The 27,092-nt window shown below is 36.4% G+C and overlaps 1 protein-coding gene across 10 annotated transcripts in view; it reads right to left on the reverse strand.

Moving 5' to 3' along the window:
- TTC29 (tetratricopeptide repeat domain 29) overlaps positions 1-27,092 on the reverse strand; it is a 238,501-nt gene that overhangs the window by 93,692 nt on the left and 117,717 nt on the right. For 7 of the 10 annotated variants that reach the window (XR_005859936.2, XM_040700300.2, XM_046940595.1 and 4 more), the window contains 2 exons: positions 23,244-23,327; positions 8,056-8,279 (listed from right to left, as the gene is read on the reverse strand). Coding sequence is in view for 9 of the 10 variants with exons in the window: in XM_040700300.2 (XP_040556234.1) it covers positions 8,056-8,279; positions 23,244-23,327 (308 nt within the window). In the remaining variant the exon portion in view is untranslated. The remainder of the gene's footprint in view (positions 1-8,055; positions 8,280-23,243; positions 23,328-27,092) is intronic. The other 3 variants (XM_040700311.2, XM_040700312.2, XM_046940596.1) reach the window with 1 other exon arrangement.

Here is a 27,092-nt window from a genome sequence, read left to right on the forward strand (position 1 = left end):
CTAAGGTAATAATACACATCAGATGTTGATTACAGCTGAGTAAACATGAACTTAGAAGTTAGAAGAAGATATATGCAAATAGTTACAATAGGACAGTAAGAGAAAAGAGAATGGGGTTGTCATGAAGAACACTAGACACTGATCTGTTGCCTTTGAAATATTTGCTACGAAGTATCAAGGCACTAAGACTACATAAAATTATGCAGATAACTTCAGGTAGTGCCCTAGAAATCTCAAGAGATGGTACTGACCTGAGGCGGACTATTGCTACTGCCACGGCTTTGATTGAATGAACTTTAATGTGACCCTCCAATGACTATCCTGCTGGTGAATAACAATGAGAAGTGCACAAAGACAACCATTTCTCTGTAATAGTCTTGGACAGTGGCTGACCAGATATGCTGGTGTCACAGTAAAATAAACCCCAAAGATAGATGTTTAAAAGCCATATTGTCTTTGGGATTCAAAGTCTCTCTGATTTACAAATCAAGAAATTCACTGATAGTATTCTGACAGAGGTATAGCCAGCATGTCAGACTTAGTGAAAGTGAACTTTCATCTTAGGAGAAGAAAAATATTAGAATAAACACACTCTTCTATAAAATCTCCCATAGGTACTTCAGTCATTAAAGTTTTGACTTCTCTGATTTTGTACAGTAAATTCTCTACATCTGTTAATAGAATGCATGTGGAGAAATCTTTTTCTATCCATTGATACATTAAAAAATTATGTGTGTATATATGTATATATGCACACATACAACACCTATCACAGAGAGAATGACACCACTAGAATATGATACCAAATGAATAGAAAGAGAAGTCTGAGAAAAACACACAAATGTGAAATAGCTCCTGCAAGATAAATTCTTGTTTTAAAATGAGAAAAATATAAGAAAGCATAGAGATAAAAGTTCAAATGCTGATCCCAGTAATATTTCAAAAATGACTTTTACTCTAAAACCAATGGAAGCTGAATTCAGATTTCCCAGAGTATTTAGGATGCAGGATTGAAATAATGCTGCAAAGATGAGCAGAATGGCTACCCAAAATGGCAGCTAAGCAGAACAAATGGAACTTGAGGGAGCAGATGATAGTGAAGCTTGATAGCCTATGGTTGAAACGGGTTGAACACATCTTATGAGCAATTATCCAATGTAACATTTTTTTTCAGTGCCAAATTACCAAATTTAAAGCAGCAATACTTCATATGAATTCTGTTCACTTAAACATTTTTTATGCTTTTTTCTTAGTTTTTAACAAACAAGAATTGTTATTATACTGTAGTACTTATTTTGCACTCTCAAAAATGTTTTTACAACAAAATATAAAATACAGAAAATTGGCTTCTTTTATTTTGTTTGATTTGGACTTTTCAAAACATTTTACTTTCATCATCCTTTACAATGGAAAAATGGGTATCTATGCACTTAAGTATTTCTATCAAATTTTACTGAGGTCTTTTTGTTAAACAGATTTTAAAAAATCCCTTCCACTTGAGTTTAAACATAAAACCCCATATTTTACACATATATAGGTTTTCCTGCTCTGCATCAGATTCTCTTCATGTACATCTCAGCCACCACGTAGACTCTCTCCCTGTTACGCTAAAGCCATAATCCTTGAATCAGTCCGCTGAGTAAAATATCAATTTGTACTTGGACTGTTATCAGGAACCATTGGCGAGCAAAGGTATGCATGGAGCAGAGGTTAATTCAGGTTCGTGGTCTGCACACTGGTGTTCAGCTCTTCAACAACTGAGTAGTGCAATGCCCAGGGATAGAGAGGTGGAGGCTGGGTATGCTGATCCCAACAGACTTAGGAGGTAAGGATACTACTGCTGCGACAGCTGTATCATCTGCTGTGTGACAGAATGTGGTAAAAGAAAGGAAAAGAAGTACTACAGTGACTTTTAGAGAGGAGATGAAAACAACATCTTGAAGAGATCCTGGCTTGGTATTTTCCCTGAAGAAGAAAATACACTGTTCTTGTTAACAGAAAACAGAACTTGCACTTCAGAAACTCACCTTCAAAATATAAGTATCAGAAAGAAATTTTTCAACATCTGTCTCTGTCCAAATATTTTCTACTGAAGGGACTACCAGTCAGTCCTTTGTTCCTGCCAGGCAAAGGCCACGTGGAAACTTTTCAACAGCTGGTAACACTCATCTTCCAGTTCAGTTACTTGTTTTTAGCGAGTATGACTGAATTATAGCTGACCATTCATCCTTGAAGACGTATCAAGGAGTGCCTTAAGATCATTGGAGTCACTAGGAGCCATTTTTTATGTCAGAATGAGACACCATTAGTACTGGAAGTTTCATTTTTCTCTTGCCTGAGAGATCAATACTGGGGACTCGGTAGCAAGAAGACAGCTGGTGTCACAAAGAGTTCACATTCAGAAACATCCAGGATGAAGGCTGTTGAGCCAATAAGGAGCATCAACAGCAAAAGAATGGTGCTACAGTCAGTCTATTTCTACCTGAATTCATACACAGCAAAGAATTGGTCCCATTTGCTTGCTTAGGACAACCATACCTTTAATATCACAACTAGGAATTTTTTTCTAGAAAGCTTATCCATAAGCTGCACTCACTGAGCTAATATACACAAATGTAAATGAAGAAAGGGTGCTATGGAGTAGCATGGACACAATCAAACTGTAAGCACAGCTTCCATTTCATAGATATTAGGAAGCAGGACAAACTGGGTGAACACCTTCTCTCCACCACTAAGTACATAAACAGAATATATTCAAAGCAGAATCTATGCAAAGGTGTTAAGAAATGACCTAGATATACATTTGCCGTAAAGCTCTCTAGTAATATTAACATAAGGAAATTGAATTGGTAATTTGTGACACCAATGGGGGACTCCCAGCCACTAAAATAAAAACACACTACTTCAATTAGAGGCATCCAGGCACAATTTAAAACACGGAAATGCAACTTCTGTTGAAGTCAGCCAGCTACATTTTGAGAAGTCTTGGCATCATTCCATGGGAGAATCCTTTCACTTCTTAAAGTTAATAATAAATTATAACTAATCATGCCATTGCTCTCTAGCAACTACTACATTTCTTTTTCCTGAGAACAACATAAAATAGAGAAGGAGAAGCCTGCTTCAGAAAACAAAAGCACTCCTTTGCCCATCCCCTCAAAACCAAATAAAAACTACCTCATCCTAGAAAAAATTAAAAGAACTTTCGGTATGTTTACCTTTTCCTTCTATCCTGTTTTTTTTTTTTTTTCTTTTCCCCCAAAAATAACACAGGTAATAAGGTTATTGCATTTTTTTCTAGCCCAGCCTAAGGCATAAGTGAAATCTTACAGAAAAGCATCTCCCTGTAAAGTGCTAAATTCTGTTTTCAAACTTCAGTACCTCAAACATAGAAAGATTTTCTAGTGTGAGCACAACAAATGTTCTCATCAAATGTGATTCATGCTTCTTCATATAGTTCATGATGTACTTTTTGCAATGAGAACAAATACTAATTCACCTTGACAAAAGTTTGCTCTGTACTGAAGTGAGGAAAAAATTGCTAAGTTAGCAACTCCTTCTAATTCTTTGTCTCTGGTATCCTCTAGAACAAGGGTCAGCAGCCCGTAGCACACGCACAGATTTAGCATTTGGCATATCACAAAGGTTGCACAGGGTCTAAGAAAAGCAACAGCTTCCGGGTCATAACGCCTGCTCTCCACCAGCTGCCCCAGTGATCAGCTAACAAGCTGTGTCTTGCCCCTTAGAAAGCATATTCATACTGAATATTAGCTCAATGCACTGGCTCTGACACAGGAAACAGCCACCTGCTACTACAATGCCTGCTGCTGACTGATTCGTCGTGTCCACTAAAGAGTGGAACTGGTTTTGCTCCCCTGCTCCAGCAAACTAAAGTTGACAGCTGAGAGGTCTCTTCCTTTAGGAGTTCTTGAGTTGTACCTTGACTTATACCGTCTGGAAGAAGGATACAACACAGGTAACCAACTGTGCTAGCAAGGCTCTTTGTGGTTTATATTAGTTAGCACAGGTAAGGATTCAGTTCAGGTTCAAACCTCCATCCAATAAGCAATTCAGATGTAATTCAAGGAGCTGACCTCCCTCTGAAATACCAGACTGATGCTTTATGGTACAGCCATTCTTCTCAATAGGCTCAGTGCTAACCAACTTACAAAACTGGAGGTAAGCAATAATTTAAGGAGATGATACAAAGAAGTGGCTTTGACCAGTGAGCATACAGATCCAAAAACCAAACTAGCAGTGCATTTTAAAACAATAAGACAGACTGTAGCAGCCAAGTAACAGTTTAAAGAATCAGTTATATTCTTATGGTAAAATGCATGCAAAGAGCACATTAAGGCTATTGTAAGTATTTTTGTCCGAGGAACAGCAACATCCATCATTATAATAAGCTGTTCTCCCAGGCATACATTAATCTGGGTGTTGCTAAAAAATTCCAAAAGGTAAGCAAAGGACTTGGGTGTTTTTCCTTTGTTACTACTTTTCCCTATGACCCACCCAAACACACACAGATGAAGAGCCAAATTTTATCTGGGGTCTTACACAGACAAAATGGACAAAATTAACCCTGTTCAGCTGATGTGACTATGTAGGGTACGGACATCATTTGTTCTAAGGATGTCAGCAGGCAAAGATTTCCAGTTAGCAGTCCTCACTGTCAGTCTGGAATTGGACCATCGTTTCCAACACTTCCTCTTGCTAACATACAGAACAGTACTGAGCGGGTGCTAGGGAACTATGTCTCTTCAAAGGGATTGCAATATCAGCCCCAAGGACAATTATACCTTTTGGTGAAATTTTCTGGCAACGGGGCAGACCGTTCAACAGCCTCAAGACATACTTTATTCTGATTGAAAAAGACATTTATTAAGATATCATGGTATACAACAAATGCTAAGCTATGTATATTACTTCGGCATACATCCTGCATTCTTCTTTAAAACACCCTACAAGTATACTTGTTTATACTTATTTAAATAGCTAAGTCATTTTTTTTTCTATTCTTTTTAAACTACTGATATCAAAACTACTAGAAAGAAAGATTGGTGCATGATAATGAAGAAAGTTCAAAGAATAATTGGAAACAACTCTGTTCTGAAGTCCAAAACATTTACATTGCTTGCATCAAGGAAGACCAAAGAAGAATGCAGTCAACGAGTATCACCAATGCTTATTTCTGCCAGATATTTCCCCCCCCCCCCTTTTTTTTTTGATGATGCTGTACTTAAGGCAGAACAGTGGTCAGCTATTTTTTTTTTGGGGGGGGGGGGGGGGGGGGGCGGGGAGAAGATGTAGGGATTAATGTTAGCTTTTTATTTTTAAATACTTGTAAAGTATTCAAATGCAATGACAATGAGATTAAGTTAGAAAAACAGATTTGGCATGCAGTATAATACCAGTTTGAAAGAAAGACTGCTGTATGATTTGAAGTTCCATTAAAATGTTCTGCTAGAAATGAGAACTGAGAGAATGCTCACTGGTGTATCTGAAGGTAAATGGTATGTACAACAAAACAACGGTAAACAAACAATCATGATTTTCAAATGTAGAAGTAATGAAATTAATTGCTTTTTAATATCAGTCTCCGCATCATAATGAACTGCTTTGATTAATTCTGTCCAAGCCAACAATTTACATGCAACATCGTAGCATCAATAATTATAATCAATCAGTAAAAAAAAAAAAGTACTAACATCTTCCACCAGTAAGTATGGAAAGTGGATGAATGAATGCCTAGCTTTCTTTCTGCACTATGCTAACAGCTCTAAAATGCTGAACTTAGGAGCAGCAGTTCTAATTTAAATTCACACTGAGACAGCTACAGTCTGTGGCACAAAAATACCAGGTGAAAAAAACTCAAGAAGAAATGGGAAAACTTTTTACTGAGATAAGCTATGTTTCATTTTTGTCTTGCCACTTCCAGTTCAAAACCAATCCCTTCGGGAAGTTTAAATTAATTAAAAAATTACAACAAGTCATAAGGCTTTTTTTCATACCTGCTAACATTTTTTCACCACAACTGTAGTGTGGGATGCTATATCCGAGGCAGGCAAATTTTCAGCTAGTATAATGTTAGTGACATCAACTACACTGTGGAAGTCTCACACCTCATTGCCCCAAATATTACTTCAAGCATTTTAAGCCATCTTTGGCTTGAATTGTGGTGGCTGAGGAGCAAACACAGGTCAGCTGCTGTTGCAACTGTTACACTGCAGTAAATTCCAGCTGAAGGATGAACTGAACTGTGGAACAGTTTTTAAGTGTTTTCAACTGAAGTTGTCATAAGATCATGAGCCAGAGCTCTGAGCAATTTGATTAGAATCAGAGAGAAACTGGATTAGTGGAACTCCTGAATTAGTATTTGATGAGCTGTGTAATTCATATGTTACATTCACAGCACTACTAGCTGTAACATCTGCAGTATGAATCAACATCTACACCCCCTCATGTGCCATAGCTCAGGCCTCACATGAAATGCAGATTTGTGCCAAGGTTTACACTGAACCTGGTGAAAAATCAGAATCAAAATTCACCATTCCACAATCAAAGAATTCATTAATGATTTGCTGCTTAAACATTTGTCAGCTCCGTTACCAGGTTCTCCTTACTCTGCTTTCATTTCAACCAACTTCAACAGGTAAAATTTGGAGACACTCCCTTCCAGAGGCAAGACACCACCAGTCAGCCAATTGGCAGCATCTCGTCTCTCGTGGAACCCAGCACACAATGAGTGCCAAGTGAGAGAAAGGCTTCTGCCTTTCGCTAGGCAGAACCCGAGTTTGCTTATCTGGGAGGATATATGCCAACTCTATTGGCACATACCAGTTAGTAACGCTAGAGAAAACCTTGCACTGAAGGAAAGCAAAGTACTCTTCCCTCATGCAGCTTCAGGAAGCACGCTCATCCAGATATTCCATATCCACTACTTTTGAACAACGGCATAAAGGCAGAATGCTTACGTACGTCAAGCTAGTCTCACTGTAAAATTTCTCTTTCATACTCCTGCTAAGTACAGAGATGCCTGTACAGGTTTTAGTCATACTCAGAGAAACCTGAAGATACCTTCCTATCATGGACTGGCTCAACTTCCTGTCTAGGATTATAGTCGATGAAATAAACACATCTTTTGGCCTTAAAGTAAACAAACATCTTATTTGAGCACTAAAAAAACCCTGTTCATCTATGTTGTTGCTGTTCCTTTTTAAAATGAAGTGTTCTGTTTCTAAATTTCAGCATGAAAGATTGAGTCCCAAACTCTCAAGCTTTATTTTAGATTTTTCTCTTTGTAATGATGAAAATACAACTTGAAACAAGCCAAATATAATGAAATCAGCTTTGCTGTGGGACAGGCTTGTAGTTTTACCTGCTTCCTCCCCTACAGTTATTCCAAAGGAGAAAGACAAAGTAAGTTATATCAATATTTATAGTAAAACAAAATGATACAGAAGAGTGCTTAGTAAACAGTAGGCAATAGAGAAAATACAGTAATTTGGAGTTATGTCTTCACTAATATCTAGTAATTCACAGGTGACACGTTACAGCTACGTGCTGTATTTTATTTGACACATTCACAGTCTTTTTAAGGTCAGTCACAAATCCAAACAGTTAGCAGACAGAGTATTTAATAAAATCAAATTTATACAACTATCACTGTGAGAAGCAGTGTTTCACCTATTAACTTTTTTCTAATACCAAACCGGCTGGTCAAATCAATACAGAAAGAAAAACAATAAATAATGACGTTACGAGAAAATGTTTGAGATGTTATCAAAGCTATAAATACACAACACGTTTCTGATGATATTATAACGCACTCCACACGTTTTTACCTTCTCTTTTTTTCCTCCCCGCAAAACCTCTCCCGATATCTGCAGCTCCTAATCATTTATTCTATAAATACAGCTTAGTTGACTAAGGCTGAAATGTGCTAAGATGCAGTAACGTTTCAAATTCATACATGAAACAATTTGGAAGCTTCCCCCAGGCATTCGCGGCTGCGGCTCCCGCTGCTTTGCTACCCACAATCCCCCCATTTACCTGCTCTCTGGGCTGCCTCAGCCCTGGTCAGGAAGTGGTAAAGCTGATCCAGCTTATCAGGCTGCTCCTCCAGGGACTGCCGCTGCCATATGGCTGACCCAGGCCCTGCAGCCTCCCTCAAGGCATTCCACTTCTGTATCAGAGTGAAGAGCTCGGAGAAGGACTTGTGATAACCCTGTCGCAGCATGTCTATGCAGATGTTCTCCTTGTATGATTTCCTGTTACTGGGAATAAGAAAGATGGATTTTAAGCCTTTTAAACCCGTATTCTCTTCTCCACCTTACCCAATAAGTACGGATATTAAAACAACTTTCAAGATCAGACCTCTGCAGATCACCAGCAGGGAAGGGTTTCTTTTTTTTTTTTTTCCTCCTCTCAAAAAGCGTTCTGCCAAACACAATTACAAATATCCTCCCCTAGGGAAGTGAACACGGCAATATTAAATAAATACCCAAATATACTTTACAAACACACTCAAAATATACTGGTATCATTTAGCTGGTACTAGACAAAAAAAATATACATACATATATGATGGGAAAAATACATGTTTACATTAGTTTATGGAAACACAAACTCTTAGCTTGCTTTAAAACACTGCACAGGGAAAAATGAAGCACGTTCCACATGTCAAAAAAATAAGAATAAAAATAGATGTGTATGTTAAATAGTTTTGCTGTAGGAAGTAATGCCTCGGTTTAAAATGTCAAACAAATGCTATGCCAGAAACCCAATCGTTAGATATTATTTTGCTTCTCATTAGCATAGAACTTCAGCTGGGACTGGTTTACACCCTAATTTTAAAATCAAAGGATGCAATGATGAATTTATATCCAAGTTATCCCGTTCATAAACACTGATAAAATATACATATCAAAAAATCGCATAAAGAAACAGTCTCAAGAGGTAACGCGTCTTTTCAGGTATTATTTATGGAAATAATCCAAACATTTCTTTTATGTGGCATGAAACAATTATTGTGTCCCATCCTGGAGAAAGCTACGAGTCCAATGGGACCACCTGCATCACTGAAGTACAGATCTAAATGTCTGCAGAAGTAGGTCTCCAGTTTGAGAAAACAAACCCTTGTCCCAGTGAACTGATACGGGCCTACGTATGGTAATTTTATTTTGCAGATTCCATTCAAGTTTTCAATTTGTTTTTAAAATTGCCTTTTTTGATGAGATTCTGTTTAAGTACAAATTCTCAGCGGCTTCAAAATAAATATGGAATTTTGAAAACAGAGATTTATAGTGTATGCAAGAAATTCAGATGATCTCATGCTGAACAATAGCCCAATGAGACCAATAGGCCTAGCCTACAAAGAGCTACTGCAGCTTTTTAAAATGGAATTTATACAAAAATGTCTTAGCTAGATGTCAAAGTAAATGGTGATATGAGATGTGTGAAGTAATTAATCTGTATTGTTTCATCTTTAGTATCATTAAAATAAATCTTTTAATTACTATGTAGATCCACATTAATCCTTCATATGTATATTTCTTACATTTCTGTAGCAGAACTTAAAACAAAAACATTACACAACTCTAAAAGATGCATGAGGACCTAAACTACAGTTCTGAATTTATTTGTATGTGTATGTTTTGTAAAGATTGAAAGCACTATTCACACATATAAAAGAAAATACATAACTAATAAGAAAATCATGTACCAGAAAACACGCGCAACATTTATCTTCAAAACCTGAAAAGATAAATATCTTCAAACATTTACACTTCTGTGTGCCAAAACATTTCTGATACATCCCAGGTTCACAGTATGCAGCCTCAACATACGGCACAGTTGTTATATTCATACGGTGCAATTTAATTTTTACTTTGTATACGTAAGAGTTATTCTTTTTAAAATTCCTATCTAACCAATTAAAGAAATGAAGACGACTTCTAGGTAAAAAATTCCCACCACCTTTCAAAGGATGAGAACAGAATCCTCCAGTAATAGGATTCCACAGCAATAGAATGAAGTCTGTATAGCAGACATACATATGCACACCTGTATTTATCTATACATACTGTGGCCTGTATATTTGTATATGTGTGCACGTCTTAGATGACTGTATGTGTTAGAAGTAAAGAAGTAATTAGCTGCTGGAACATATTAATAGTAACTAAAAATATCGGTCTGCTCATTTTTAGCATTTACTACTCAGTACCAATATTTGAGTGAATAGAAAATGTGTCCATGTAAGGTGCTGTGGAATAACGCATTTTACCTTGGTCAAGGTTGTTGTGGATTGATGCATTTTACCTGAAACCAAAGCACATTTCCTGCACAAGACAGTGTTATTAACAACTGAATAGGGGAAAACAAACAAACAAAAATGCTGGAAAATAAGTCTGTCCTAAAAATTAGTTTTACTATTCTTTTAATACAAGCCCACGCCAATTAATAAAGAGATTCAAATAGTGGTTAAGATGCCAAAAGTATGGAACACATTTATTCTTCGATAAAGAGGACCATATTGGCAACATGCAAGCAATGAGAGTATCTACTGCTGTATAACTATTCAGATTTTAGAGGCACGAGGATGAAAGTTATCTCCAAAGTTATACTGAGAAGCAGAAAATGCTCAAAGAGCAAAATGCTACGTTTGTTTCCTTTAAGTAGTTTAGTACATAAGATGCATTACTGACCATGCACAAAGCATAGAGAAAGGGCAGAAATGAATGATATGATGGGGATGAATGTTATGGGTGAAACCTCCTAAGTGAGAGTGTGGCACCATAACCAGTTTTGAAGTTGTTTCAGTTCTCTTAGTGGTTCCAGATGAAAACGCTGGGCTTTTCTCTCCAGAAAGCAGTGCTTTTAGCCAGAGGAGTGGTGCAGGTGACAGAAGTGAGGGTGAAGAAGAACTTTTTATGGTACCTTGAAATAAACCATACGTTCTTGATAACCGACATACTCTTCTTACTGCTTCCTGTAATATTACAGTGTACAAAATGAGAGATGAAGTAGCACCTCACGTTTTACACTGCTGCAGATAACCTCATTCTTAATACCAATATCAAAAACTGGTACCCAGTTAGATGTCTGTGATTTACTTGTAGAAAATCCAGCTGTTAACTTTATGTTTCCTCTGCATTAATTAACCAGGCTTAGTTACGTTAAGCCTTTTGAACCTTACTACTTAATACATTAATTACGATATATTAAGAAACCGAGAAGTTCACTTTTCTTCACTGCATCCAGCCGATTTCAGGCTTCTTTCGAACAATTATGTTACTCGGAGAAGGAAAATGAAAGGCGACTGCCCTTTCATTTGGTTGAAGCGGAGACGTTCAAGAGGTTTAATGGTCTCTGGGGGCATCTACTGGAAATGTGGAAAACTGCAGTCACAACGCGTTAATCACGCCGCTGTCAGAGCGACGAGGTACGGCCGCAGAACAAAGGGAAGAGCTTCCCCGCGCCCCAGGGCTCCGTGCCCGGCGCAGGGCACGGGTCGGGTTAGGGCGAGCGGATAGCTGCGGAACGGTACCCGCCTTACGTTTCCAAATTCATCTGTAATGCGAACATAAACCTCAAGCGCCCTTTGAATGATCGTATCTGAGCGTTAGGAGAACGATTCCCGATGTATTTTTTTTTTTTTTTAATAAAACACCTCTTTAAAAACAACTGGAGCGTATCTACGTATTTATGGTTAAAGCAGAGAGCAATGATTCCGTTTCTAATCTAAATCAGATTTTTTTTTCTTTCTGAATACATTTCGACTGACTGATACTTAACACACAGACGATGCTGGGAACCCACCGCTCCTCTGCCCATATGCTTGTCTCCGTTGATGTTATCAGATGTTTATTTGTACAGGTTGGGTCACACAGTGACATGAGGTCCACTTAGCAACCTGGTTGGGTACTACACATTTGGCATACGTGCATTTACTGTGATGCAGTACTTTATAGCTACTTAGATAATTTTCTTTTATGGACTTCTTTTATTATTGTCATTGCTATTCTAAAACTATCCAGAGTCACCCTGAGGAAACTGATTTGAGCACAGAAGCCCAATTCTAATTTGTACGTGCTAGTACAAAAATCAGAAACACCCATCTTCACTGGGGCTAATGAAGCAACACTGTTGAATCATAGACTCACTCAGGCTGGAAAAGATCTTAAAGATCACTGAGTCCAACCATAACCTAACCAAACTAATCTAACAACCCTCTGCTAATTTATGGCCCTGAGCACCAAAAACCAAATGGTTTTTAAACACATCCAGGGATGGTGACCCAACCACCTCTCTGGGGAGCCTATTACAGTGCTTCACAACCCTTTCTGTAAAGGAGTTTTTCCTGATACCCAACCTGAACTTACCCTGTTGCAACTTAAGGCCATTTCCCCTCATCCTGTCACCTGTCAGCAGTGAGTTGCCGCTGCAGTCTCAAGGACCTGCTGGTACCGTACTGTTACAGGACTCTTAAGTAATGCTTGGAGATCAGGAGTGCCATCCTTTAACTGCTAGACCTACAGCTTTCTGCGCTTCACAGAGAGAAAAGGAGACAGAAATTAAGAGGCCAAGAGACAGGCGTTGGTAATAATCAAAGCAGTCAACATGTCATAACAGAATTTGTTACCATGAGCTTACATCTCCAGGCCTCCTGCCTAGAGTGGTCAATGGCAGACATGCAAAATAGATACAGAAGGCCACAGTTGAGTCACCATCCCCGAACGCATTTAAAAACCATTTGGATGTGGTGCTCAGGGACATGGTTTAGTGGAGGGTTGTTAGAGTTAGGGTAGTACGGTTAGGTTGTGGTTGAATTCGATCTTTAAGGTCTTTTCCAACCTGAGCGATTCTATTTTTTATAACAAGGTTTGTATCTTCAAATTTGTAGGATTTAATTAGTACTGTAGGTTCACATCAGCTGCTGACTGCAATACAAGTATACTGTAACAACCTCATTTTGTAAAGCAGAAAATGGGATGGATTAAACAATGAGAGTATGTAAAATTGAGATGCATTAACAGTTTCAAATAATTACTACAGCAATGATTGTAATGTTTAAAAATCGTATTCAAATACATTCCATTAATTTGTTGTGGTTTTTTTTTTTCCTTCTGGAAAGCCAATGATAGATAAAAATGTCTTAGAATTGGATCACAAAACTAACAAAAAATAACCAAGAAATATTTTCTTAAATGTATTTAAACAGATATCAGTAGTTATTTTTCTCATTTCTATTTCTACAAGAAAAACAAAATCACATCGTGTACATGAATACTTAGTTACTACATGCAAACACACACAGAGTAAACAAGGGCATATCAATTTCCTCAGTGAAATTTAAGAAGTATGTTCATTAAATAAAACCAATTGTACTATACAAAACACAAAAGACAAGCATGCTCGAAGCATCTCTACTGTCAGGCTGCTCTGCCGAGAAATCGAAAGAGGAATTACTATTTAAAGTTGGACATCCAAAAAATGTAATGGTTTTGTAACTCTGTCAGTGACCCACCTGTGAAGCACTTAACACTTTTGCACAGCACAGCTGAAGATGAGAAGCACTTACTCAGATATTTAGAAAATACAGAAGCTGAAAGATTTCACTGGTTCAGCTTCAGTGATGCTGTGATCGAGGCTGCAGTTTTATAAAGCCATGTACTTACACTGTTGAAATTTACATTGCCATGCGTTTAGATTGCAATCCACCAAAGTTACATACATACCTAATCTGAAAACGTACCCAGGTAGCCTGAACATGAGTTCAGTGAGAAAATTTATATATGCTAAGTGCTTTGGTGAGCCAAGCCCTCAGTGCGCTGCGCTGCTCAACAAACTTTCACCACACAGTGCTAACGATACAGAGCTATTTAACTGAATCAGGCCACAACCCTCTTTAATCCTAGTTTAAGGACTATCTGCTTAAATACTTTTAATGAAATATTTACTGGGTAGCAACATGTTGAATTACAGAATATGGTAATCTCATTAAAGAAAAATATGAAAGTACGATCAATGCTATTAAGTAGTAATAGACAGTAGCTTACGCATGAGAATTTTTGATCACTAAATCTGAGAAACGCATGATATTGGGGTCGGGTGCATGTTTTTAATTCCCAAATTATGAAGATGAAATAGCTAATGTCCTACAATTAAGAGCAACAAATTAAACGAGTGTTATATGAAGAGCTCCCTACTCTGAAGAGTAAATAAAAAAAACATTCCATGAGAAATTACGCATACCAGCAGAGAGAACATTTCCTTGGAACTGACTTATGCAAAAATTCAGATTTTTTTTTTTTAATAGGAAAAGGTTTATGGAGGTATGTATTCAGAACTGTTAATGGAAAGAAGAAAATAAAGTGCGTCAAAAAATAAAGTACATAGCCACTCCGTACCGTATATACATATTGGCATAACAACTTTCAGCACATGTAATGCAGTATTTTTCATCTGTTGGTTCACAGTCTGACTGCTGTCAAGCTACACTTTAAACTAAATCATGCAATCAAAAGTGGATGCATAACCTGTCAGTAAGATCCCGCAAAGAACACAGATTGGACTCGCTTCCTTTTGTTCAAAGCTACGCTGCCACTTTAATACTACATAAAATGAAAAATTAATCAATTATAAACATCAAAGGATGACACAGAAGAAGTATTTTAAAATGAATGTAAGTACTGTAACAATTAAGAATTCTAATTAGCACAGAAAATGGAAATACAAATTTAGCCCTGAAATTTTGGGACATTGTGTTCCTAAACATAAATGCAATGAAAGCAACTAAAAGAAAAAAAAGCACCACCCTCATCAAAATATTTTTCATATAACAGCACACACACACACCTGTAATCATTAGCTTTCATTTCAAACATAATTAAAAAAAAGCACATTATACTCCATCTCTCTGCTTATCTTTCTAAATTAATTATGTTCATTAACAAATAGTAATTCCAAACATATTTTATGAACTGTTATTTATCAAAGTAAAGTATTTCTTAACTTTCCCCTTTTATTCCAGAGCTGATCTAAGAGACAGAAAGCCAGTAACTTCTGCAGATTTCTTCCATAGTGTGTAAAATTACCTTAGAATGAGATAATGATACTTATTTTCTTGCTAGAGCTGATGCATTGAATTATCATAAAGTGGTATACAAGGCTATTCATTTATTATCATACTACTGCTATCAACAATTCCCAGAGCATTTTTACATTTGCTTATGATAACCCACTCAAGCATCCATCAGAACTTACTTGGTAGTCTAAAGACAAATAAATAAAGATGAAGAAAGAGGGAAAGAAAATAGAGGATTTTAGAAATTCAGAACGATTCACTGAGAGAATTATTAGGAAGTCATGATTGCACCAAGGCAAATGAGGCTGACTTTCGTTATTTCAAATTCTTTGTATGTTAGAGATGCCTTTCCACCTTTGTGGAGTGCTTTAAAAATAGACGTCGGTTGCATATAGCTTGTACATTATCTTCAGTACTAAATATTGTTGAACTATTGAGAAATGAAAGCACCAGAAAACCGTAAGACCAAACTTAGTAAAAACAACAAGTTACATAAAAAAGAAATACTTCAGCTCACTGTGTTCTTCTTTATTAAAGTATGTCATGTATTTTATCTTTGCAAGAGTTTGATGAGTTTTTGCAAGTAAAATTCTGTTTCCTCTATACTTGCTAATAGTCATGAGAATCTGTAGTTTGCACCTTCCCATTAAAAATGTATTGTATTTTTTGAAATTATTCACCCCGCCTTTTATCCAGATCATGTCTTTGAAAGGAGGAAGTAGATAATAAATGGAATAATTCATGATTTCCCATTAAATATGAAACTTTCTTTTGCAGAGTTTAGAAAATGAAGTTCTACATAATGTACAGAAGTTGATTAGAACTTTTTTTAACCTTTTCAAGAAAAACCTTTCACGTTACACCAATGTACAAAGAAGTTTCTTTACAAAAGGGAAACCATTCACTTTCCACACTGTTCTGTAGATCGGTACCTAATTATGCTAAATCACACGTTTATTGGGCCTGAAATTCACAGAGATCATCCATCTGACCAAAAGAATGTCTCTCTAAGTACTAAAATCTCTTTTTGAAAGTTGTTTAATAAACATTGAATCCTGGCCATGACAAGTAAGATTGTTAGAAATTATTCAGAGAGAAAAAAAATACATATTTAAATAATATTGTGAAAGCAATGGCAAAGAAATTTAAAATTTATCATCTAGTTCAATATGTAACTTGTGCCATCTCCCTTCCCACAAGCAACATTTCAACAGGGAGTGTGGGGTAGAGAGCCTTAATTTAAAATTTCTTTTACTACGAAAAGCTACGTTTGTGATTTTGAATTATATTTTCCCATAGTTTTTAGTGTTTAAAAATGAATAATTACTCTTGTAAAATGTAAATGAGTTGACACAACATTTGACCAGTTCTCATCCTGACTAACATGACCAAAGAAGTTCAAAAGGTGGGGTCACATCCAAAGACTGATATCAGTGAGAACAGTAAAAACTTATTAGGCTCTGATATGAAAGGCAAAGACTTTTGCTGCTTTCTTTAGCTGCTTGGAGCTCTCCCTCCATATTCATAGAAGTGTACACAGAAAAAATCCAATGTGTGCATCGCTATAGCCAAATGTTGTACAACTTAGGACTGAAATACCAGGAGAAAGTAGAATCTGAGTCTATACGTTAGCTGATCTATGTATAAAATCTCCCTTGGCAATGTTTTTTAGTAATAAAATGTGCCTCTCCTCCCTCCTTGGCTTAGCCCCCCACTAACAAAATATTTTCACTAGCCCTTATTCTTAGCATTATCCCTATCCACTGGGATCTTTACTCCTCATAGCTTTTTTCAGGGGGATCCATAAAAAAATTCCCAAACCTAGTTTATGTGTGCCCATGTCTGGAAGCCCCTGTAAATATCTCAGGTATTTTTTTTTAAAAAGAGAGCTTCACAATACAACAAAGGTGTCAATGAAAAAGAGTCCCAGTCTATTTGTTTAGAAAAAGATAAAATTGGTGAACTGTGAAACTTCCATGGAAGTGACAACAACTAAAAAAATTTGGATTAAGTGAAGACCTAATCAGTTATTTGTATTAGCTTTCCTTAAAAAACTGGTTCATTAACACTCACACAAAACAGAATAAAGACAAATAAAGAAGCAAAGCTAAAAATCAATACAGAGGTTGAGATCAGAAGCCCAATCTGACAGAAGAGCTTAGTAGGTTATGATGAAAATAATAAAATAATTTTCAAACTAGGCCTTCTCCTCTGCAACAGCCCACAAATCCCATTCCTCTCTCTTAGCAGACTCTCTGAATCATAGTGGCCTCTAATCAGATGACAAAGTCCCTTCCTCTTTAGTCTTGAGGACTGTATGGTAAATAAGTATACAGATGTTATACAGTGTACAGAGAAGTTAGGCTGGTAAGATTACAGTGTTGGAAAAGATAATCAGATATAAATGAAAGGTGCTCACTGGTGTTGTAGGCTCACAAGAAACTCCCTAAGGAGCAATCTCCAGGAAGAGATCCTTCCTCAGTGGCAGTCAGCCCTTAAATGGGGTCTAGGAGAGGGGCAGCCTGGCTCCACCCCTTCCGGTCACACAGGTGAATTGCCTTCACCTGTGCTCCCGCAGTTGACTCAGTGCTTGCCTCAGGTGATCAATCAGAGGTTCAGGTCGTGATTCAACAGTTCCCATACAAGGACAGATAGAGTTAAATATCCAGAGACCAACTGGTAAGGACATAGGAAATAATTATTTTATTTCCTCAAATTTACCTTGAATACTTGAAAATAAGCACATCTTTCTTCACTTAGCCTAGCTGACACTGACATTGAAAATAGCAGGAACTTGGGACAGGGAAAGGATAGTTAATAATTTTTCCCTTCTAATTCTCTCAATGTAAAAAAGAATAATATTACATGGTGTGGCACTAATGTAAGTTTTACAATGGATGCCAGGTCATTTTTGTTCTGAACTTGTCAACTTCTTATCAAATCACTGCCTCAGAAATTAATGAATGCACCTTCCCAAGTCTTCTATCTGATCTATTTTGCAGTTTTCAAAATGCCATGTTTCCTTAGTGTGGGGTTCAGTTGATAAAATGTAAGTATCTACAACTGAGCTGGTCAGCCAGAGCTCACTACATAGGCAGTGGAGAGAAACAGATACTTCAAAAGTACAATTCACTTTATTCTAGAGCAGTTGTCTGAAGACTCAAAGATGGGGTTCAACTAAGTAAATGATTTATTCTTACTTATTTCCATTGATTATATGGGGTGATTAACCTAGTCAGTTGAATTAAATTTATGTGAAATCCCCTTTGCACTTCTTTGCAGAGCAGGACAAAGGTTTGTAGAAGAAAAGAGTCACTATATTCACTATTCATCATTCCTACAGGAAAAAAAAAAAAAGAAAAAAGTATATTTCAGGTTTCTTATACTGAGAAACTGTCTTCCTTAAGAAACTCCACTGGCTGGAAGAAACAAACAAACAAAAAAGGGTAGAAGTCTGACTCTAACAGTACCTCACTCCTTGTAGCTCAGTGCAGGAGATGGAAATCATTTGACTGGAAAAATCACAAATCCCATAATTTAAGAGGAACGTTTACTACTCTCCTGCCTTTGAAATTATCACAGATCTTTCTGATAAAATATGAAATTGTTGAGGAATAATTCCGAAGTTTAAAGAACCCACACAGCCTTGTGGAAAATTCCAGTGTCACATCTCATTAAAAAAAGAGAAGCAAAATACTGTCTTTTACGTCTAACTCTGTGAATCTCTGCTTCTTAGGAAGAAATTCAAGAACTTGGAGGATACTGAGGGTCCTGCTCTTGATAGAAAAGCTGCCGATTATGAAAATGCTCTCACTTTTGTAGAGAAAATCTTGCAGAAATCTATGAGGAATGAGACATTCACCTGTATGCAATCTGCAGTGCAGTTAAACAATTGCTCTTCCCAACCACTGACATGGCTGGCTTGCAATTGCACTGGCAACAGCCTATCTGAGAATGAAAGCCTTTTCCTTTTGTTGTTCCAGTTAATCTTTAAACAGACCAGTCTTTGGTGAATTCTTAGCTTAACAATTCACTATATCTCAAAAACATCTGACCCAGTGTATAATCCTGTCTCCTGTCTGAAAAGGTCACATCAGAGCACATCTTCACCAAAGTAAATTTATCAAGGTAAGCTCAACCACCCACAAGACATAAAACAAATACTACAGTTTTTGCTCAAGTAGGCTAGCCAGTACCTTCTCTGTATAATTTAGCTGTCTTCTGACTACCAATGAGTCTCAAGTGAGGACATGACAAGTCTAATCCCATCTGCTGATTCACAGAAATATACCTAGTGAAATCACTAATGTGACATTTTTTGTTTCTACTAAGTTCTCTCATCAGAACACTTTAAGAGTATCTCTTTCTAGGCTTTAACTTTTTTTTTTTTTTTTTTTTTTTTTTTTTTTGATAAAATGGTTTTCTTCAGATGGTTTCATTTGTATGAAGAGGAGAGAGCTGTTACTTGATCTTTCTGGCCCTGACAAAAAAGATTAGGAAACAGCAATGACATTATCAAATTCTGGACCATTCTAGGCCCCAATTTCATTTGAAGATTCAGTCCTGGAATCAATCTTTTGATGGGAAATGGCTTACTTCATAGTTCGTTATGAACTTTTCATCTCGTAGACCAGTCATAAGGACAAATTTTAATTTTTACTGCAACCTAATTTTGAGCCATTAATGATTTGGTGAGTCAAGACAAAGAACAGTATCAGGGAAGCACCACAAAGGCCAGTGGAGTCAGCCAACCTTCTCATAAGCTTACAAAATCCTGTGGCAAGAAACCAGTCACATTCTGCATTAATAGGAACCTTTCTTCTCCCCCTGCTCCTTCCCTTCTAATTCCAGCTTCTCATACCACATTTACTTCTGATTTCAGGTTACTGTCTTAGGGAAGGAAACAAAACAAAATTAAGGAAAAAAAAAAATCAATATCTTGTTTTGATACAATTAAAGGACTGTCTTCCTTTAGCACTGTCTATCACATCACTGTGGGATAAAAAATTATTTATAAAAATATCTGTGTTTTTCCCCAAAAATGTAATATATAACAATAGCAGACTTCAGGAATTCTTCTTAGTTGCTAACTTTGGAACACAGTATACAGTTCTGTGTAACAGAAAAAATGACTACAACCTTTTTTCTCTTCAACTACAAAGAAAGCAGGTTGTCTTATTTTAAAAGAATAATGTGTAGGATACAATTTTAGGAAATAATTTTAAAGAATATTGCTTGTCATAAATGTGACACTACCCTTAAACTCGTGTATTTATAAGGTAATAAAATTGTCATCTAATAGTCAATGCAAAAAAAAAAAATAAAAGGATGTTTAATATTAAGCAGGATAGTCACTGAAATAATGTTTTGTCAAATACTAACTAGCAATACAGAGGTGAATGTAATAAATCATTAGTAAACAATAATTTGTTATTAAATTACATAGTAACAACAGATTACCTGCAAATATCGTCCACAGAAAAGGTACAGTAAAGAAAGTAATCTTGGTAGCAGTATTATTAGTAGTACACTGGCTGATTGCTTTCACCTATAAATTTCAAAGATGATTCCCATCCTTGTACCCTAGTAATTGTCAGTAGAGTGAATGCCAGACTCACAATATATGATTTGAGAATCCATTGATCACCATATCCTGCCACTAATGAATACATATTTAAACATACAGTACCAGTATCTCCACATGCACAACTGCTGCCAGCACAGCTGCAAATCATTGTAGAAGTATTTGTTTCAGTTCAAAAAAAGCAAATTTCTGTTTAAAATCTTGTTATTTTGTTTACCAAATTATATGATTCCATTGCACTGGGTAAAACTGGGGGCTTTCTGCTCTGATTTCAAAACATTTTCAGTGATAGTTCTTCTGGAGAAAACAAACCAAACAACAAGAACCAAACAGAAATAAGAAAGCCATTTTCATTATACATTATTCAAGATTTAAACAATATTTATTAAGGAAATAGATTTTAAGCATCTCAACAAATGTACGAGTGTTCAGCTGGTAAAATAAAGCTATCCTGTCCTTACAGAAGTGGTGATTTACTTTTGGAATGAAAGCAATATTTTGATATTACACAACATATTATAAGCCACACTTCTAAAACAAAAAATATCTTGTCTGCTGAGGCATACAAAGCATAACATTGATTTCAGTAATATCACTTATAGATATGGCATTGCTTTTCTTTCCAATTTGCTTAAAATTACATTTGATGCACTTGGTGTTCTTACAATTACATTATCCCAGTAGTAATGTAACCGTGTAGCTGCTAGCTTGTTAACTTAAGTGACTGTACTACGTTTATGGACATTACTCACAAATTATATACCACAGAAATTTTGTAACTGCAGTTACAAAACCTGACATTCTCAGAGAAGCTAAAAATACAGAGTCTGAATATATATTTTTTTCGAAAAGGTACACCTACAAAATCTGCCTACAAATAAAGCAGAATGTATATGATATTTCAGTTTTAATCTTTGAGAGGCTTTCCTAACTTAGAAAAACAGCACATTATAAGATACTGAGGAAACCATCATCAAGGCAGACCACTTTGCCTAGGTGATGCAGAACAGATGTTAAAATTCTCTTATAATTCTGGGTTTCCTTTTCTACAAACTGTGTATGTGAAAAGAGAAATATCATAGGATTTTTTAAAAGTTATATTTATTTGTAATTTTAGCAGCAGAAAAAAGGCTGATGTGATCAAATAAGAGCTGTAACGTGCACTTTGAAGCCCTAAGGTCTTCTTCCTTCCTAAAGCATCGGTAACTGTTCCACATCAACCACAAGTACTCAGAGCACTAACACGGTCCTTCCCTCCACTGCTCCTAAATAATTTTCCCGTCTCTACCACACTGCTGGATCCCACAGACTGCGACAGCATCTCTTGAACAGAAAGTAAGGAACAACCTGAATTTTGCAGTCTTTCAGATGATGACCTGCTAATAAGGTCCTGCACAATCTCATCACTGAACCAACTTTTTATCGTCTTTCAACCCTTTCCTAATGCAAATAGAAGTGAGGCTTGTGTCTGCTTTAAAAAGATTGCTCTCCTACATCACCTGACCAGATAAATGGCAATTTTTATACTGTCAGTCAGAATACTTATTACCTGGATTGTGTTATCACCAAAATATAAAGGTGACCCAGGGGTATTGTAAGAAAAGAAAGCAAGTCCACCGGCTGAGTATTACACGTTAGGGCTTTAGGATGCCACTAAAGTTATTGCCCCTAAATTTAAACCTGGTAATTTTCTAGATTTTCACTTTAAAGTGTCTTATAGAAGTTTTGTATGTACATTCTTAGGCTAGAAAGAAGAGAAGCATTTTGCCTAGTTGGTCAAATTCCGCTCTGATTAATAGAATATATATTTTTTTTCATGCTGCAAGCATGATCTTGCAATATTAATTGTTAAGGTGCCCAGAGCCCTTATATATGCATCTTTTTATTATTTAAATATTGAAATAAATAAATCATCTCACTTAAGAAACCAGCAATTCAGATTTGTAAGAATTCTTTCATTAATTTTGATGGTGCTGAACCCTAGATCTGTTCTAAGTCTCCAGAAAAATAATTCAGTCAATAGACTCTCGTAATGTCTAAGTGTAAATACCTCAGCCGTAAGAAATCAAAAGTTATCTGGATATTTTTAATTCACTGGATTTTTAAATATCTAATGATGTTTCAAATGCTACATCGCAGAAGTCAGCAGTTGAGCGTGGCTAAATAATAATTCAAAATTACAAGAACATATACGTCTATATACTAAATTTGCACCCCGGAGGAGATATTTCACAGAGGTTCAGAAAAGAAAAAAAGGGGGGGGGGGAGGGGAAAGAGCACAATTTCAAATATAATTACTGACACAATCTTAACTATAGTGTTGCAAACATGATGTAATACCTCGGTAAATACACAAATTAATAAAGCCAAGGAGTTAAATGCTTTGATACGTTTAAGATCAGGAGAAATGATCCATCATTATTTAATATCAGCTTCAATTTTTAAATGCCAAGTTCCATTAAAAAGGGTAGGGCCTAGGGAACTTTAAATTTAAATGATTATGACGACTAGAAACAAAGGAAACAATAAACTTATGGATGTTAAAATGCCTTGAAAAAGCCAACTTACGCTGCAGCTTCTTGTTTTGACAACCCTTTGATATTCTTCGCCAAATAATCATCTATGCCATCTTTGTCTTTGATCAAATGAATCCTAAATTTAAATGAAAAAAATTAAAAGAAACACTGTGAGCTGATAACACAGACTTCCACGGCATGTATAATATATTAGCATTGCCAAGTAGAGCTAAATACTGAAATATTGACAAAGTAATGTTTTCTATAAACACATACAAATATCGTTTTAATTTTTTGGTCTGCAGCCATTTCAAATCCTTATTTCTGCAAGAAAATAGAATTGGTTTATCTTTCAAGGGCTGAGTTACATGATATTTCTGTCTAAACCAGAAGTTGTATATTAGCTGAATCAGTAATAACTGATAAAGCCATCAATATCTGAACTGCTTTCTAAGCCAGGATCATTACATTTTTTGCATTATCAGTATGGACCAACATGGTCTAAGCTATTGTGCATTTAAAAATTTCAAAAAATAAAATAACAAGTCCCAAACCCAACTCAAACATATTTATTTTCCTTAGTGCAATGCATACTTTTAAGTCTGTTCTCTGCTTCCCACAGTTCGAGCAGCACATTACAAAAAGAGGTCCAACAAAGGGATAACACACAAGGCACTGAGAGAAATGGGAATATTCCTATACATTTCTTAGTGCAAAGATCTGATTTTAAAATTTGAACCATACAACATTTCACCTTGCATTTAAGCCAGCATCACTACTCCGAGACACAAGAGATGCCTTGAATTTTAAAGGATAATATGCGCTTCCTGACCATAAAGTGTATTCAAACAGACTCTCATAACCCAGTCACAGACAACATTATATTCATAAAAGTGATGTGATTTTTTTTTTCTTTATAAGACCATAAAGATTGTCTGGTTATCACTCAAAGATGGAAGAAATTCAGCATCAGTGTTCTAAATCTGTAACTTTCCTCTTTCTCTGCCTCTATGATAGTGCTGACTTTTGTTACAGGTAAGAGAGTCAATACTTTTCATAATGTTAGTTAATATAAACATCATACCCTTCACTGCTCTGAGAATACCACAGACACTTTCTGAAATTCATTTAAATGAAAACAAAATAGCTAAGCAACCGAGACATATTTTGATGTGTCTGAATTTCAAACAAAATAATAGTGAAAACCTGTGGCACAAACAGGGCATTTAAATTTGTTCCCGAGTTTACTGTTACTGATACACACCAGCAGAAGCTTGTGCTTTCACGCAGCATGTAACAAAATTGCTGCTGACCACCGAAGATATACACCTTATGGATATTACCATAGAAATTCAGTGAAAATCAATGCCAACGTTTCATCAGTATCAAAATTTTCACAGAAAAACAGTGACAATTTAGAAGTGTCATTAGGAAAAAGAAGATAAGGCAGTTATTACAGATTTTAAACTGATGTAAACCGTATTTCAAGACACAATAGGTTTGTATCACTTAACAAAATGTATTTAAAAAGCAGTATTAAAGTGCAGGTCATTAAACGTGAGCGATTCAGAAAACACACACACACAAAAGGCAGACCTTTGTACTTTAAGGCTGCGAAAATGAGCCTTCCTCACCTCGTAGGCACACAGAGAAAACAGCAGATATAGATGGGAAAAAAAATAAAAGGTCCAGACCCCCAGAATGAAACATTCATCTACCAGATGCAAATTTCTAGGCATCACTGTCACCTCTCTGCAATATAATCTACACTGCAGTTAAAAACAAGTTCAAATTGGAATAAAGGAAAGCCTGATGCCTTCTCACTATCCTCTCAAAGATATTTAAATACAGAGAAAATAGGAAAAAAAGCCCCACAAAATCGTATACAATTTAAACTGTCACCTGCCATAGAGTCTATATATAAAGTTCCGAATTCTGACTGGGAATACTTGCAAACTTACAAAACAAACAAAAAGACAAACAGGAGAAACCAACCACCTGCAGCCAAGGGAAAAAAAGGAACAGAAGCAACAACTTGCAAACCAATTAGTTTACAGAAGCCCCGCAGTATCCCGAGTATTGAAGTGATGGAATTACACTGGAACAAATGTAAGTTACTGAAAATAACAAATAATTAGCTCATCCTGGCTGCTATTGTCAACGATATTAATACAGGCACAGCACAGACAAGACAAGCAGACGATGCATAGAAATAAAAAATAGCAGAGATTTCCATCACCTCAAATAATCATCACTCAGAACATTGCTATATGTTTTATATGCAATTAAGATTAAAAAGAAATATAATTGATGTGAACAACTGACACTGTGACTTTGAATGGATGTTACTTCTAACAGAGAAATAAGCTTAGGATGGTACTGGCTAAGAAACATCATTTCTATTCTTCCAGAAGTTGTCACTTGCTTTTTCCAAACAGTTGTAGCCTTATTTCGCCACTGTTCCAATGATGACTCACAATATTTCATAAATAGTTTATATGAGGTGTTCTTCACCTATAAATTGAATCCTACTTAATTTAGAATCACTCCCTTATTAAAAACAAATATATTTTAATCCGACTGACAGTTATCCCACAGTTAGCTTTTTGTAACATTTATTCCTAATAACTATTTTTGCTACCAGTTTACACAGCAAAATAGCTACAGATTTTTACCAGAAACAGACTTCAAGATAAATACATCTGGCTTTTTAATCAAAGAACAGAACAAAGTCGCATAAGGCATGAAGGACCAAACAGATTCTCACATAACTCTCTATCCTCACTGCATATTCTGTTAAGCTTTCTCAGCATTTTCTATCAAAGAAAATGGCAGAGCTTGTCTTGCTTTAATCACTACACACCTACAGCATCAACCACGCCATTACAGAATCACACATTTCTTCTTTGCAGACAGACACAACATCACATAGGAGTGAAGGAGGACGATCTTTTAGAACCTGACACTCCCCAAGTAAAGGAGAGAAGCAATCCTGTCTTGGGTAAATTCTCCCACAACGGACCAAAGGTTGCTCCAAAAGTAACGCCTCCCGTTTATTTCCATGGAAACTACAACAGTTAAAAAGAGCACAATAACACTGCTTGATGGGCCAACTTCTCAGCCACAAAACACTATTTTTCAACACTGTCACCACCATTAGTTATGTATTTTTGCCAGTGATGAACAAGAGCCTGTAAGCTGTGGTCATAAAAATCTGCACCTGCAGAGATGGCCCGCTGCTGCTGTCACTACTGCTGAAGTGCACCACCCAACATGGTTTGGTCTCCATAAACATTCAGCAAGCATCAACAAATGGCAGTGGGTGTCATTTTTTCCTCAGGGAGGAATTCAGTGGCACACCTTTGCTTCACATGCACCTCCACATCAGACACCATTTTGTCCATAGCAACGGCATGGAATGGGATATTGGTGGGAAGGTTCAGCCTCTACTGCCATACCACCAACACCTGCCTCTGAAGTCATGGGCCAACATAAGAAAACAGGAGGCATTACTTTCAAAGCAGCCCTCATAATTAATGGAAAAATTGGTGGCTGCAGAACATCGCTCCAGCCATACCAATTTAATCTGGATTTTTAAAAATATATTAAGGCACACATCACTGCATCTTCCTATTCTATCAATCTGCTAGTATGGGCCCCCCTCAGAAAGCCTGGTTAAAGCAGCCAAAGTTCTATCTGAAATAAATGGAATTGTGGAAAAATAACATCGGTTTCTAGGACTACAATTTGTAAAGAGTAACTATTAAACAGACTTGTTCTATAAAATTGCGGGGCTGAATAGCAATTAAAAGTATTCACTGAAGGAGACAAAAATGTATAGGTAACTAATAACTGGGAAGAGAAATGGAAACTGACTGGAAAGCCATGAAGGCACATGTAG

Source organism: Gallus gallus, chromosome 4, assembly GCF_016699485.2.
Source record: "Gallus gallus isolate bGalGal1 chromosome 4, bGalGal1.mat.broiler.GRCg7b, whole genome shotgun sequence".
Lineage (NCBI taxonomy): Eukaryota > Metazoa > Chordata > Aves > Galliformes > Phasianidae > Gallus > Gallus gallus.